This window comes from Polychytrium aggregatum (genome assembly GCF_025602895.1).
Source record: "Polychytrium aggregatum strain JEL109 chromosome Unknown BJ171scaffold_12, whole genome shotgun sequence".
NCBI lineage: Eukaryota > Fungi > Chytridiomycota > Chytridiomycetes > Polychytriales > Polychytrium > Polychytrium aggregatum.
The window spans coordinates 543,778-558,329 of NW_026516214.1; the positions used below are offsets into that span (position 1 = coordinate 543,778).

Consider the following 14,552-nt stretch of genomic DNA (forward strand, 5'->3'; position numbering starts at 1 on the left):
ATCATCGACCCGGATGCAACTGGTGCTGGACCAGGTGGCGGTTGTCTCTCGCCGAGAACCATCCTCGCCGCCACGTCCTCGGCGAGAGGACAAATCGCTCTTGGTGCCGGCTTGTGTCCATCCTGCTTGTCCCCAAACTCATCCACTATCACCATCACCATCACCATCACCGCCGCAATGGGACCTCGGTCGATTCTAAGCAGGCCCCTGGACCTGGTCATCTGGATCTATCTGCTCTCCCACATTGCCCCAACCTTCCTGATCGATACGCAGGCTTTCTTGCCTGCCAACAGCACATCCGATGCCCTGCGCGGGTTCTTGAAGGCCGCCTGGCTCGATAGCTCGGGAGACCCATTCGTTGGCTCCCTGTTCGATGGAAATGGGGCGAAATGGTTCGAGGCAATCATGCTGAATGAGTTTTTCATAGAGACTCCGTTGATGTTTTACTGCATTTGGGCCCTTTGGAAAGGTATGCCGAGCTGATGCAGTTACGGCCTGTGGCCTCCTCGACCGACTGTGGTGGATCTCGCCCGATCGATAATAACTCGGATATGCGGCACTATCTCCTCGCCGCATCGCTGGCTCTGCTCCGTCGCCCGTCTCTCGAAACTTCGAGTAAATGCCGAGGTTGAAAATCTTTCAGCAGTTATGCAGACGACTGATGTGCTTTCGTCAATCGCCCCCTAGATTCCCCATCGCTCAAGATCCCCGGAACGATCTATGCCACCCAATGCATCACAACCACATTCATGATCCTGTTTTCTCTCTTTACCGAGGACTACGATTTGACGTCCTCACAGTTCCTGACTCTGGCGTCGGTCTACGGCATTTACATATTCTTTCCCATCCTCATCCTCTACCGCTGCACGATTGGGTGGCCTGAAGCAGCGTCCCCCCGAGCGTCTTCTGATAAGTAGATGCCAGTCCGCCGACCAACTCACTGTGCAGTCGCCCGTCACAACCCCAAAATATATCCTCACGCTCAGAATGCAGTGCATCCCGACCGAAGTGTCGATGGACCGGCTTCGTCTGTGCTGGGGTTTACAGCAAGCCTTTTTGAAACGGGACGGGTGCATATGGTATGATCCGACTACGCCGTGTTGCCGAATGAGACAATGTCCCCTTTTTTTCTTCAACCCGCTGTGCTCTGCGTATGATGGAACAGGTTCCACTTGTGGGCGAGCCGACTCAGTCGACTCTGGGTATACTTTCGGTCGTGCCTGGACGAGCGAAGATAGGCCGGAGTGGTCAGACGCAACCCCTCGGCAATTGGATCGACAAGATGTGGCAGCCAGACAGAAAGGATGCTTGCTCCTGCGATGGGGAAGCGCCATTGCCAGCCGTTGCTGAAACCAGCTCCACCAAAGTCAGCACCCAAACCAATATGCCGACGCTCGGATTCGAGCCATCGTACAGTCAGTTCAGAAAGAAACTGAATAGTCGTAGGCTCCAGTGGGCAAGCCATGCGATTGTTTCCCGCCCTGGTCTTGAATGCACTCGGTCGATCTCCTGTGGCGATAATCGACTGGTGTTGATGTATCGATGCGGGAGTGCGGTGCATTCACTCGATGTGGGAGTGTGGTGCATTCACTCGATGCGAGAGTGTGGTGCATCCACTTGACCCTCTGGACAGTTTCATGGTGTATCGATATCAAGATACTCAAGCACACCTGGACGTCTCTGGTAGTGGATGAACTGCTCAAAGTACTTGACGAGCCTGAGTCTCCGTGGACTGGCAGCGATGGCCACAATGGCGTCCTTGATTCGGATCCAGAATCGCATCACTGAATGACAGTGCGAAAGTCCAGGGTGTGGCGAACGGCCATACCCGGCGCACGATATTTTGAGGCAGCAAACTGTGTTCAGCGATCAAAATCCGGAGTGGCCCGTTTTTTTATTGGATTGGCTGTCGTGGCGACGGCCCGATCGTCAATGTTGTGCAGGCCGTGTGAAGAAATGAGGAGCAGACTTGCGCTGTATCTCGCCGCCACCCGACTCGGGCAAGAACATCCATAGCATGCCGCAACAGACCACCGGCCCCGGGGCACTCGAAGCCAGTACAAAAGCCAGAACCCGAAGCCCCAGCAGTCCATCGCAGAATCTGGGCGCCTCGCCACGATCGTCGACCCCCATACGGTTGCGCTCCGGCACAAACCCTGGTGATGCGCCGGCTTCTCTCGAGGCTTTCGGGACAGGGCTCTCTCCTCTGCGCTCGCGGCTGGGGTCGATGGACAGTATCCAAGCGGAAGGAGGCGCCTTCACCATTGTCACGCCGGACTACAGCATCTCGGACAAGCCCAGGATCAACGAGCTCGACGTTGGCGGCATTACAAGGACAAAGATAGGAATAGCAGAGGCTCCAGGCGGCCATATGCATTCGGTACCTTGTTGGATGCGGCCGAGAACCCAGCGGTGGAATTCGGGTGGCAGAAGCCGGCACCGAGCTACAGGTAGGGAACTGTCTAACAGACATCTATACTCTTCTCCAGCTCGGGACGGATAATGCCGTGGCAAGTCCGGCGCGACGGGTAAGCATATCAGCCTCTCAGAATCCGCTGGTCCGATATCCGCGACTGAATCGCATCTCTACGCATTTGTATTATCGAGTCCTCGAGCCCGTGTCTCCATGTCGATGAGAAACAGGTAATCGACTTATTCGGCTCGACCACCCACTGTTGGTGAGCGTGGCAGCGGTGTGAGCCACTGCTGCTTTTGCCAGGATAACGTCACTGGATCTTAGAGCGTCGACTCCGACTCGATCGACTCACATCATTGCAGCCGCCAGAACAGGGACTGAGGATCTTTGGGGAAAGCAAGCCGCGAAGGGTACGGTACCATCAATGAGCGTCGACCAGGCCAAGTCACACCGCAGAATCGGCGGGAGCACTGGCATTGCGGCACGGCCTCTCAGGGGAACACTAATGGACGCATGCTCTGCACTCCCAGTCTTCGATCGACACAAGCGTCTGCTCCTCGCTGGACGTCCTTCCTGACGAGGGCGGGGTGCGCCAGCATCCCGGAGAGGAATGGCGAGCAACGCCGCTGTCGAATGCGAGGAGCAGCGGAGAAATCTTTCGATCAGGGCAGTTGAGTGCCAAAAATAAGTCAGCATGGGTATCAGAAGCGAAACTGGCATGGACAAGTTCAAAGAAGCCGGTTTGTTGAATATGGAAAGCACGATGCAATGCAGCTTGGGCCGGATGTTCATGCCCTCTCCGCGATCTCGAGCCACGGTATCGAGACTAATATTGCGACAACGTGCCCAGGCAAAAGACTTTGCAGACGTCCTCAGCGTATCTCCGAAAGAGCTTGCTGTGTGTACTCGACAGTGTCGTGTGTTTCTTCGCTGTGGACAACATGTTGTGGCACACCCACTCGGTTCCGAAACTTACGCTCTATTCCTGATACCAATCCTTCGTTCTTCCCGATGAAGAAACAAATCGCGCTGATGAATGCGCAACAGTTTCGGTCCATCAAGCTATGCGAGTTTAGTTCCCTTGGATGGACAGGGCCGGAAAAAAACATCAGGGCTGCAAACATTGTGGCCATGACGCAACTATTCAATCAGGTACTGAGCACATCTGCGTTCCGGATTCGTCGCCGTGAGCAAGGGACGAGTCTTGGGAGGGCATAGGCGGAACTTACCTGCCTGATATTATCACGCCCATTCAAACTGATGCACATTGTACCTTGCCGGTCTTGCAGGTTGCCATCTGGACCGGCAATGTGATCTTGTTTTCAGAAAACGCAAAGAGGCGGCTGCATCTGCTTTGCCATTTTATAGCAGTCGCTAAGGTTAGTTGTTGCATTTGTGTCGTTGCACTTGAACGGATTGCTTCAAACTCCGGCCATGCTTTGGAGCTTCGAGAAACCGTTTCAGCAGCCTTCTATAAACCGCTTGGGAGCTAAATGTCTGGATCATCAGTCTCTATATGATGTAGGCGACTTCAACGGCGTATACAATATCATATCCGCACTCAACTCAACCCCTATCTACAGACTGCAAAGAACTTGGACGGTTGGTTGTGCCGTGATTCAGATGCGTGTGCCGAATTGATCCTGCACCAAGCTAACGCATAGCTTCCCTTGAATGAAACTGCAATCATATAAAGATGATCAGTCGGAAGGAAAGGGCCATATTCGACAAGCTTTCGGAGTTGATGTCGCCTCTCAACAACTGCGAGTCATATAGGCAGAAGCTTGCCCAAGCTAAATCCCCGTGTATTCCATATCTAGGTAACCGTTGCACCTCTGCGAAGAGTTGATAGACTGCTTCCCGGACTCATTCAAGTTTATGCTCTCAACAGGACTGTTTTTGAGTGATCTAACGTATCTCAACGAAGCTCTGAAAAAAGAACGAGCCCTCCCGGGCCGTGATAGGCAGATTCGTGAGCGAGAAGATCAAGTACGATGACCCATGTGATCTCTTCATCGAGTTCGTTGCTGGGTTGATGGTGTTGAGGAAAGCTCGACACCGCGCACGCATGAGAAACTAATTTGCGCTGGCTTCGCCCCTCCTAATCGATTGAACGCCCTACTCACTTCGTATACACTCAATCACCACCACGGCCTTGGTTAAAGATGGCAGCCATCATCAAAGATATCGAAAGGTATCAAATCCAGGCAGTATACGACTATGAAGTATCTGAGCAGTTTATCGAGGCAATGGAGACTGTGAAGTTTCAGCCCGACCAACAACAGTTCCAGGAGAACCGACAGTACCAGAGATCGTACGAAATCGAACCAAAGATGAAAGTGGGGCAAGCTTCTGAGCCCGTCAAGATTCAGCTCAAAGACGAATCGGCTCCAGGCACTCTCAGCAAGCTTCATAAGGCCCTCAGTATCGATACAATGGTGAGTCGGCCGGACGATTCTTCCGCGACGGAGAGTCCGACACCAACGGCCTCAACGCCATTGCCTGGAAACAGCTTTTCGCTGCTCCGGTCACAAATAGCCGCCGCAGCAGCAGCAAAGGCAAAACAACGACTCACTGACAAGCTCAGTCATGGGTCATCAAGTTCTGAAGGGGAAGCTATGAGCAACTGGAGAAGACTTCGGGTTCAAATAGCTGCAGCTGCGGCTCTGAAGGGGAAGCAACGGAGCAACTCCAACTTTGGCGAGGGAGATGCTGCCAAGTTCGGTCTCCACCGAAAGGCAAAAAGCACAACAACAGGAAGCCCAGAATTTCTGTCGCCAAGTATCAAATCGCCGTCTGCGTTGCCATTCTATGATTCCGATGACGACGATTCCGATAACGACGATGACGAGAACGACGATGATGGGAACGACGACTCCGACCCAGACGACGACGACAGAAAAGGGTGGATATCACGGTTCAAGCCCTCACGCGAAAATAGCGTGCAGAGCCATCGGAAAGAGCCGTCCGCATCCAAGTTCACAAAACTCACACTTCAAGTTTTCCCACAAAAGGACACGCCCCTAACCGTTGCACCTGTAGTTGGGCTGTTTTCGGAGAGCGGAAGTTGTACCGAGCTGCTCAGTGGACTCGTCAATGTCAAGTACATCAGCACTGCAGGGGGACATCGCCCCGACCACAAAAAGTGGAAGAAATTCTGGGTTGTCTTACGGGCAAGCACGCTGTCTCTCTATTCGGTTCAGAAGAAAAACAACCTCTCCAGCAAGGTGCTCGGCAAGATGCGTGGCGACAGGGGCGACAGGGGCGACAAAGTCGATCGCACCGACCCCTGTTTAGATCTCAATAATCAGAATTTAGATCATGAAAATAGAAAGACGCCATCGGCCTTTGGTATACTCCGCGAAAAATCTGGGAAATCATCAACACAGAGCCAAGAGGGCTTGCAGCGAGAGAGAACAGTCGGTACAGTCAGCCCAACAACTCCTCAGCAGTATTGTCTGAGCGCAGATAATCTATCGGCGTCGGAGGGAAGGCCTCCTGCAGTGTCGAGTGGCCTCTCGAAAGGAAGGAGGGACGCTCAGAGCTCCGAGCAACTGGGTCACATCCCACGCAAGAGGAGCCAAAATGAAGGAGCCGAGAGACTCGCCGTCGGCTCGGTCCGATCAACCGAAGTAGACGAAGGAGGGGCGTCATTTTTTGGGTCGTACTATCGAGTTCAGGTGAGTATCCAGGCCAAGAGATTGCTGCCGGGTTGAAGTGTACTGGCTTGATCTCCAGGCGCTGTGGCAATGATACCAGGATGCGGACTCATTGTTGGATGGAATCATCACATTGTCGCCCATAGTCAAACAAAATCAAGGACGTTATCGAAATCACCGAGATACACGTCGAAGTTGCCACAGATTATCTCAAGAGGAGACACGTTATGCGCATAACCACCGAAAAGGGCTCATGTGTAATGATGCAGGCTCAATCTCAGGAAGAAATGCAGAAGTGGATCAACTCGATTCACGGCGTAGCTGAATGGGTACGAGCCTTGAATCAAGTTTTGTCGGGCTGGAAACACTTAGGCAGATATAAATAACCGGCATATTCCCTCCTGTCCTTAGAAACGGTTCACCTCGCAACCTCAAACGACAAAACAGGCCAGTCAGAGAGAATAGCGCTGAGCTGCGCCACAGCATCACTGCCCTGTTGGAGCCCCTGCATTCAAGACCAAAGTTCACTTGTTTCTCTGGATTATGAATACATATCCATCCGTTCATCTATATTTGCGGAGCCCGATGGTCCTACTTTGATCGGAAGCGGGGAATCGCTATTCGTGGAGTATCAGCTGGCTACGACTGATTGGCACTTCAAATGCCTTTGCTGCCGCCAGAGAAATGGAGGCTGGAACATGCTCATCAAGATGGGTGCTTAATGCAATGAGGCGTATATACACCAATTTCGCACTGTATTGTAAATGAAGCCGGGGAATGCTGCCGAGTATGTCGGCGATATGCCGCCCGAAGCAGGATTCCGCATCAGAGCCGATCACAGTCCGACAACAACGACCATGCAACCGATAGTCCCGTTGGCCCACATGCGCAATTGGCATACAAATAGCGTAAATCTTTATCAATTGGCAAGTATCGCAATAAATCTGGAGATATTTCAAGCTGTGCCAATCAGGAGGACAATTTGGAAATGGAGATAGGGCTCTGTGGACGCACATGAATGAGGAGGACTGTCGATCCAGGAAAGAGAAATGGCCAAGAGAGAGTACTGGTGGGATATCAAGAAGGAGGGGAAGGCAGGGGTGGACTGAAATAGCCAAGTTGGGCAGAGGTTGCAGCACAAGAGCAGAGCAAGCGATTCGGATGGAGTGGAGACAATCGACTCGAGTTTGGTACTATTTTCTATATGCACTTGAGCAATATGCCGCCAATGGTGATATGGCCGAGTCGGTCTAAGGCGTCCGACTCAAGTTCGGATCTCGCAAGAGGCGTGGGTTCGAATCCCACTGTCACCAGAGGCGGAGAAGGCGAGCCCTGCGCCCGATCCCAGTTACACAGTTCATCAGCCATGATAGTATAGTGGTAGTACATTGCGTTGTGGCCGCACCGACCCTGGTTCGATTCCAGGTCATGGCATTGTCTTTTTGCTCTGCTCTGTTCTGCCGTTTCGTCTCTTCGTCCCTTCGTCTCTTCTTCTTTCGGCCTGCATTTGCATTTGCTGTTTCTTGCATCTCTTGCATCTCCTGCATCTCCTGCACGATCGGCATGATTTGTACTGCTTGAGTCTTCGCCGCCCTGCTCTCTCCACCTGCTTGCACTCCACTCACCGTCACTCCACCACAGGTCGCCAGTCCGCAATATCCCGCATCTACTCCACCAAAGCCACCAGCATTCGTCTGCCCATATCAAGTCCGCCGATATCGATACTCCGTGGCCACTTGTCCTGTGTTTCCAGCTCACCACGGTGCTCACATCGATGCCGCCGATACTTCAGGCACCATCAACTGATATTCCGCACCAATATTGTCAAAGGCCAGACCCGTCCTGCTCCTGCTCCGGCGCTGGCTAGCTGGCTCGCCAACTCTCCCACCATGGTCATCATGCCGGAAGGCCCGAGTATCCGGCTCAATGGTGGACATCTGGGCCGCAGACCAACGAGCATCCGGGAGACAGATTGGTTGCGATCCGGTGTGGGCATGCAGGCAGGGACATCCAGACATCGGACGCAGCAGTGTGGAGATTCTCAACAAGTCGACCAAGACTGAATCGGGAGTGGTGGGAGTGGGAATGGGAGTGGGAATGGGAGTGGAGCGTGAGTGGAGCGTGAGTGGAGCGTGAGTGGAGCGTGAGTGGTGTGCAAGCAGGTGGAGAGAGCAGGGCGGCCAAGGCTCAAGCAGTACAAATCATGCCGATCGTGCAGGAGATGCAGGAGATGCAAGAGATGCAAGAAACAGCAAATGCAAATGCAGGCCGAAAGAAGAAGAGACGAAGGGACGAAGAGACGAAACGGCAGAACAGAGCAGAGCAAAAAGACAATGCCATGACCTGGAATCGAACCAGGGTCGGTGCGGCCACAACGCAATGTACTACCACTATACTATCATGGCTGATGAACTGTGTAACTGGGATCGGGCGCAGGGCTCGCCTTCTCCGCCTCTGGTGACAGTGGGATTCGAACCCACGCCTCTTGCGAGATCCGAACTTGAGTCGGACGCCTTAGACCGACTCGGCCATATCACCATTGGCGGCATATTGCTCAAGTGCATATAGAAAATAGTACCAAACTCGAGTCGATTGTCTCCACTCCATCCGAATCGCTTGCTCTGCTCTTGTGCTGCAACCTCTGCCCAACTTGGCTATTTCAGTCCACCCCTGCCTTCCCCTCCTTCTTGATATCCCACCAGTACTCTCTCTTGGCCATTTCTCTTTCCTGGATCGACAGTCCTCCTCATCAAACTGTGCCCCTGTCTCACTAACGATTGTCTCAGTGACAACTACCCCTCGTTCAACGTGGCCGATTGCGGTGTCGATGGGGAATCGAATATGATTTGCTTTCATTGGTATATCCAAGTTCTGGAAAGTATATTGTCACCCCTCGGTGCGCTCCTTGAGTATCGGTTGGTTGGCTCATAATTTGACCCATCGCCCCTGCACTGCAGCAGGACTCATGTTCCGCGTTTGCGACTTGGCTCGCTCCCTATCGGTCGTCAAGCATCTCGCTGGCTGCCAATATCCGAACTGCTTCGCCACGAATAATTGCTGCAAGTGGTCCTCCGATGCACTTTGGAGTTTCCTGTATTTGACATTGATCATTCAAAAGGGCGATGGATGCGGTCAGTTCCTGCTCACTCCTTCCGGGGCTATCTATCGCCAACTCCTTGAATGGCTTTCGCGATCGCTGTGCTTCGAATCTGTGGTGCGTTGCTATTCTGATTCAGCCTACCATTGGCGTCGTTGACGACGGGGCCATTTGGTTTCTGAAGGCGCCGGCCGGAGGCGTTTGTGCACCAGCACTCGAGTGTGTTCCTTCCGATGACGCTGCCGAGAATCTTCCTCCAGCAGCCGTCGAAAACAGAGAGGACCATCCAGGCGGTACCTTCATAGCCGGTGACTTGGTGCGAGACGAACCTGAGGCCATCTTGGCAAATGTTCGGAGGGCTGATCTCATGATGTGATCGGCGACTTTTGGCAAACTGTGCTGGTTCCCTGGTCATGGTTTCCGCCGCAACAGAGGCCCAGGGTATGACAGGTTCAGTATGTGATATCCGCATTCGCTTGGCGGTGTCCAGCACGGTTCAGTGCCGTTGCAGAGAGACCCTCACCTGCAAATCGGCTGGACGAGTGGAGAGGCCGGCGGACTGGCCGGCGACGCTCGTATTCATTTTGGGCGAGCCGCTTCCGCCCCCAGGCCCAGGCCCCAAGCCCCGCTCTTCTCCTCTGCCCCCCACAGCAGACCAGGTCGCTTCATCGTCCGCCAGGGCATGATCAGACCACGACACACCACCACCATCGCCAACAGCCGCAGATCGGCCGTGCACTTTGGCCATCTCCCGAGGCAAGTTCTCTGCTGCATCGTGTCTTTCAGCATCGTTCCCTCGGTAGTTCAGATCGAGCTCTGGCGCAGCATGCCCGAGGTCTCGAGCGGCTCTCACGATCAAGGACGCCTTCGCCGTAGGTCGCTCACAGCGACGGCATCAGCAACAGCATCAGCGATAGTAGCGAGTTGATTCCAGGATGAGTTGTATTAAGCAGAGCCATGGCGTTCGCTGTACGATTCATCGGAACGAGATGGGGGCAAGGCAGAGTATCGAGTGTCGAGTGTCGAGTGGCTTTCGAGTGGCTTTCGAGTGGCTTTCGAGTGGCTTTCGCATGCAAGCCGTTTGAAGCAGAGACCAGAGGGCCCGTTGTGTCGCCGTATAGTTGGATCTGAGATCCGTGAACCAGTGCAATGTCACATGTCGTCGTCGGCATCCAGAGATGTCTCGCTTATTAGATCTATCAGCTTCACAGCGTCAAGAAACTCGCCGAGACACTTGGGAGATTGCTAATGTTTGGGGCGTCCCATGATTGTAGGGAGAAATTCAGCATGCAGGCGTCAGTAGCCATCGTCGGCGATCGGGGCTCGCATTGCATTCAGGGACCCAGCGGGCATCTGGCATACGGTCTGACGCGCAATCATCGGGCTCTCACCAGAGCAGCGGCGACGCCTGTGATTTTGGCAGCATCGAGCTTCTGGGATTGCAGCCACAGGCGTGGCAGTGACCTTGACGATGGCTTGGGTGCCGGTCGGGGTGAGTCGGCTGTTGTTGAGTGGGCCCGGGATGACGAGCCGAAGGGCTGCGGGGCCGCCTTTGCAGATCCTGATGGCGAGAAGGCCGGCTGCTGCGGATTTCGTACAGGGCCAGCTCGGCCACACTTTGAGGCTGCTCGCCAGGTCGGGCGCATCATCGGGATCGATTGGGAGGGCGGACGGCAGAGGCAGATCGGGATGCGGCGGCTCGGTCGAGACGGCGTCCCAGGCGCAAAGGACCACACCGAAAAAAAGAAAAGCCGCGAGCCCGAGTCCGACAGCGAGACGCAGGCGAGGCCGCCGGCGAGATGGGCTGCCCGACCGAAACCCAGCAGCATCCTCCGAGCCTGCCGTTCATCGGGCCTTACCCACCGGCTACACTTTGGGGCCGCTGCCCAGCTCTGCCAGCTCTGCCAGCTCTGCTCGCCTCTTGCTTCGTCTCCAGCCTTTCCACGCCGCCATGCTGGACCTCGCCAATTCGTCGGTCACCGTGATCTTCTGGGTGATCCTGGTGCTGTTCTTGGTGATATACACCATCACGCACTCGCCCTACCTCCAGCGCATCTGCTTTCCGTGCATCAGCTTCCGGCGGTTCCAGATGGACATGCTGGTTATGGGCCAGCGCTCCGACAATCCCACTGCCGATCCCGAGGCTGCCTCTGCTGTCGACGAGGACCTGCCGCGATACGGAGAAGTCACCGAGTCGGTGACGGTCATCCCCCAGGGCGGCGCCGATGCCGGTGCCCAGCATTCCGAATCAGACGTCCCAGGAACCGTTGCCTCTCCATCCGGCATCGAGATTGTGGTGTCTGCGGACCATGTCACCGAAACGAACCAACAAAGCTCACTCATTGCCTCATCTGGTCAGCCTCATCCCACGGACCCGTCCGCCACAGATGCATCCGTTGTCTCTGCAAGTTCAAGTCCAGCGCAGGCCTCCCTGCAAGCCCCTGACCATCAGGGCTCATTACAAAACGGTGTGATGATGACGGTCAATCAAAGTACCTCGAGTCTGGCTGTTCGCTGGATAGACCGGCCTGCCGATGTCCAGTCCGAAACCGCCTCCAGCCAGGCAGCCGCAGACAACCCTGCTGAGCAACTCCGAGGATCCATCATCCGCCCTTCTTCTGGTATCGGCTACTCATCGCCCAATCGATCTGCCGTTGCTCTCCGGCCCCTCGCAGCCCGGTCGTCCTATTCGAGCGACGCCGACACCAATGCTTCTGCCAATGGCGGGCCGGGTGTGGTCTCGAACCGGACCAGTATCCAAACTATGGCCTGGACCGAAGCCAGTTACGAGATGGGCTCAGTCGGCGGATCCTCGCTGGCGCCTCCTGGCGTTCAGCCTCCTTCCTACGAGGAGCTTGCCCAGCAAGAGTCGGGGTCTGAGCCGTTCCCAAGCATATCCAACACCCCATCACTCCGCCGGATCGAAGTCGGATTTGGCCCTCGCAGCCAGGTCCTCGGTCTTTCCGACTCGGCCAGAGACACACTCGTCGGACAGCACCGAGGGGCCAACAAGCGCTCCTCGGAAATTCTGAATCGACGTCTGTCGCAGATGTAACTTTGTGATTGGTGCCGATGTGGCACCGACATCGCTGTCGCCTCACTCGCTCCTCGTAGTATCCCTCTACTCAGTCGCTCCTCGTAGTATTCCTCCACCCACTCGTTCCTATCCATCCACCAGCCCCATTTTCAGTCTGATTGCATGTCCACCCGCACCCCGTCTTCATTTCCCCTGTTCCTTGTTTGCTGGTCGGCTTCCCTGTCGCCTGTCCGCATAGTAGTTTTGTTATTGCCCTGACCCACGCTTCATCTCCCCCGAGCATCGTCGCAAAGCACCTTGCAGCTGTCTTGTCGTCGTGATTAGCCCGATTCGGGCTCGTTCGCATGCATACTAGATTCAGCGATACAGTTTTTTCTCCGCCCTGCGGCTATTCCCAGAGAACCCATCCATGTTTGCCAGGACATGTTTCTGCATTGCGGTGCCGCGGACACTGGGCAGGCGGTGAACAGGTGCGTCGAGACCCGAAGGCGGATAATTTGTAGCCACCTCCTGCCTCGAGAGCACCCGTCAAGCTTGACAATGCATCCCCGACGCTGCTGCCGATGCTGTCGCCTCGGTGATGGCCCAGGACAAGTCGGTTTCCGCATGCGGTCCAGCAAAGCGACGCCTGTGCTGCTTGGCCCTGGCACGCGCACAGGTGCCGCCGCGCGTTCTGTGGCAGGTCTGCAGGCCAGCCACCACCCACCCCGTGCTTTTGCCGTGCTCTTGCCGTGCCCAAGCCAGCCCGCCCCGTCCGCACGCCGAGACGCTCTCGCCGCCGCTCTCGGCCCCCTCTCGCCCCCTCTCGCCCCCCCTCGCCCTCGCCCCGTGTCTGCCTTTCGTCGTCGTGCATCGCTTCTCCTGCTCCAGACCCGGTCCTGTCGCTCCCTGAGCCGTCCTTTGCTCCGTCGCTTCCCGCTTGTGCCCACCCGTGCTTGCCAGTATTTTTTGCCCATTGTCTGCCGCCGGCTGCCACGGCCTCCCCTGCTCCATCTCTCCGTCGTCTCCGTCGCCTCTCTACTGAAACTCGTTCCCCGCTTTCTCCTCCCGGCTCCACACTATCGCTGCCCGTCCCGTCGCTGGTCTTGCTCCCGCCGTTCCCCCATAGTGCCCTCTCCTCGTCTTTCCTCCGTTCCTTGACTCTGTTTCCCCTGCCTCCGCCATCTTCTGACTCCGCTCTTCCTCGCGATTATGATATGAACCCCTCCGAGTGCAGTTCCGATATCTACCAAGAGGACATGCCCTCCATTCCCCCCTCGGATCCGCCCGTTCATTCGTCGCTCATGGGCTCGGCCCCCCACCGCCTGGGCATTCTGCACCGAGCCTCTACAGGCTCGCTCAAGCTTCCTGCATCTAACCAATATGCTCCAGGATCTGACCCAGCCGACTCTTCGCCATCGGTGACCAGCGGACTTTTGCGACCAAAGCGCAGCGACCATGAGTCGCTCTCGCTCCCGTCCTCGCCCATTTACGAGACGTTTGTGCCTCTCACCCCGGCCGAGGAAGTGCCTCCCCTGCCGCCCGCCGAAGCTAGAGTCGAGTCGAACCCGGAGCTAAAGGCCGAGTCACCGGATGAGGAGAAAACAAAGCCGCTGCCTCCCAAGCGCAGCGGGTTCCTTCTCAGTCTGAGCGGCCGAAAGAGCAACGAAAACAACAAGTCGTCCTTCCGTCCTCGCCATAAGGTCTCCTCACCCAACCTCACTGGCCGTGGCTCGATCGATCAGGAGCAGCGCCCTCTCCCGGTGACCAAGCCTCTTTCTGCAAAGGGGCTCTCCCTCTCCGAGGACTCGGTCCATTCTGCTTTGTCTCTGTCCGTCGCCACTCCCATCTCGCCTACTGCTGGTACCAGTCCCATGACGGCTCCAGTGACGGGGCCCTCGTCGACAGCTTCGGCTTCTCTGTCAGCCCCAAAGAAGGGCTTTTTGTTTGGCACTACCAAGACCACTTCACAGCCTTCGATTTATGATCAGCAGCTCTCTCCCCCCAGCCTCACCCACTCATCCTCTTCCCACTACTCCTTCGACACCATCCATCGTCCTGGGACACCCGCATCGGTTTCAGGCAGCGTCAAGGAAACCAAAGAACTGGTCCGCGACTATGATCCCTCGACAGGCAACAAGATGATCAACCATTACATGATCATCAAAGAAATCGGCCGGGGCTCCAACGGCAAGGTCAAACTCGCCGAAGATACCCTCACCCATGAGCTTTGGGTATGTTTTGCACCTCCCCAAACACCGCAGTCCCTGATATGCTCAGAATGGAGCATACCTTGCGGTGGATTTAGCCAGGCTGTCCAGCGACAAGCGTATCACCATTTGCGTTTGCTCACCGGCGCCGTGG

At 55.6% G+C, this 14,552-nt stretch overlaps 3 protein-coding genes and 4 non-coding genes across 7 annotated transcripts; 5 read left to right on the forward strand and 2 right to left on the reverse strand.

The window, feature by feature from the left end:
• The first annotated feature begins 137 nt into the window (after positions 1-137).
• On the forward strand, positions 138-1,009 carry BJ171DRAFT_597803 (transmembrane protein 6/97). Its single transcript, XM_053114782.1, has 2 exons — positions 138-469; positions 688-1,009. The coding sequence occupies exons 1-2, from the start codon at positions 178-180 to the stop codon at positions 915-917; spliced, it is 522 nt and encodes a 173-aa protein (XP_052968207.1). The 5' UTR covers positions 138-177; the 3' UTR covers positions 918-1,009.
• Positions 1,010-1,975: 966 nt separating this feature from the next.
• Positions 1,976-6,637, forward strand: BJ171DRAFT_41707 (uncharacterized protein). The gene is made up of 14 exons (XM_053107316.1): positions 1,976-2,380; positions 2,490-2,528; positions 2,608-2,643; positions 2,779-2,826; positions 2,947-3,156; positions 3,267-3,314; positions 3,434-3,568; positions 3,706-3,795; positions 3,926-4,018; positions 4,113-4,236; positions 4,308-4,405; positions 4,582-6,096; positions 6,222-6,404; positions 6,487-6,637. Exons 1-14 carry the CDS (start codon positions 2,018-2,020, stop codon positions 6,538-6,540), a joined length of 3,036 nt encoding a protein of 1,011 aa, XP_052968208.1. The 5' UTR covers positions 1,976-2,017; the 3' UTR covers positions 6,541-6,637.
• A 668-nt stretch (positions 6,638-7,305) lies between these two features.
• Positions 7,306-7,388, forward strand: BJ171DRAFT_t101. The gene has a single exon. It is a non-coding gene; the product is annotated as a tRNA-Leu (tRNA).
• A 50-nt stretch (positions 7,389-7,438) lies between these two features.
• On the forward strand, positions 7,439-7,509 carry BJ171DRAFT_t102. The gene has a single exon. It is a non-coding gene; the product is annotated as a tRNA-His (tRNA).
• A 900-nt stretch (positions 7,510-8,409) lies between these two features.
• On the reverse strand, positions 8,410-8,480 carry BJ171DRAFT_t104. Its single transcript has one exon. It is a non-coding gene; the product is annotated as a tRNA-His (tRNA).
• A 50-nt stretch (positions 8,481-8,530) lies between these two features.
• Positions 8,531-8,613, reverse strand: BJ171DRAFT_t103. The gene has a single exon. It is a non-coding gene; the product is annotated as a tRNA-Leu (tRNA).
• Positions 8,614-10,970: 2,357 nt separating this feature from the next.
• On the forward strand, positions 10,971-12,607 carry BJ171DRAFT_498784 (uncharacterized protein). The gene has a single exon (XM_053110411.1). It carries the CDS (start codon positions 11,124-11,126, stop codon positions 12,225-12,227), a length of 1,104 nt encoding a protein of 367 aa, XP_052968209.1. The 5' UTR covers positions 10,971-11,123; the 3' UTR covers positions 12,228-12,607.
• The last annotated feature ends 1,945 nt before the right edge of the window (positions 12,608-14,552 follow it).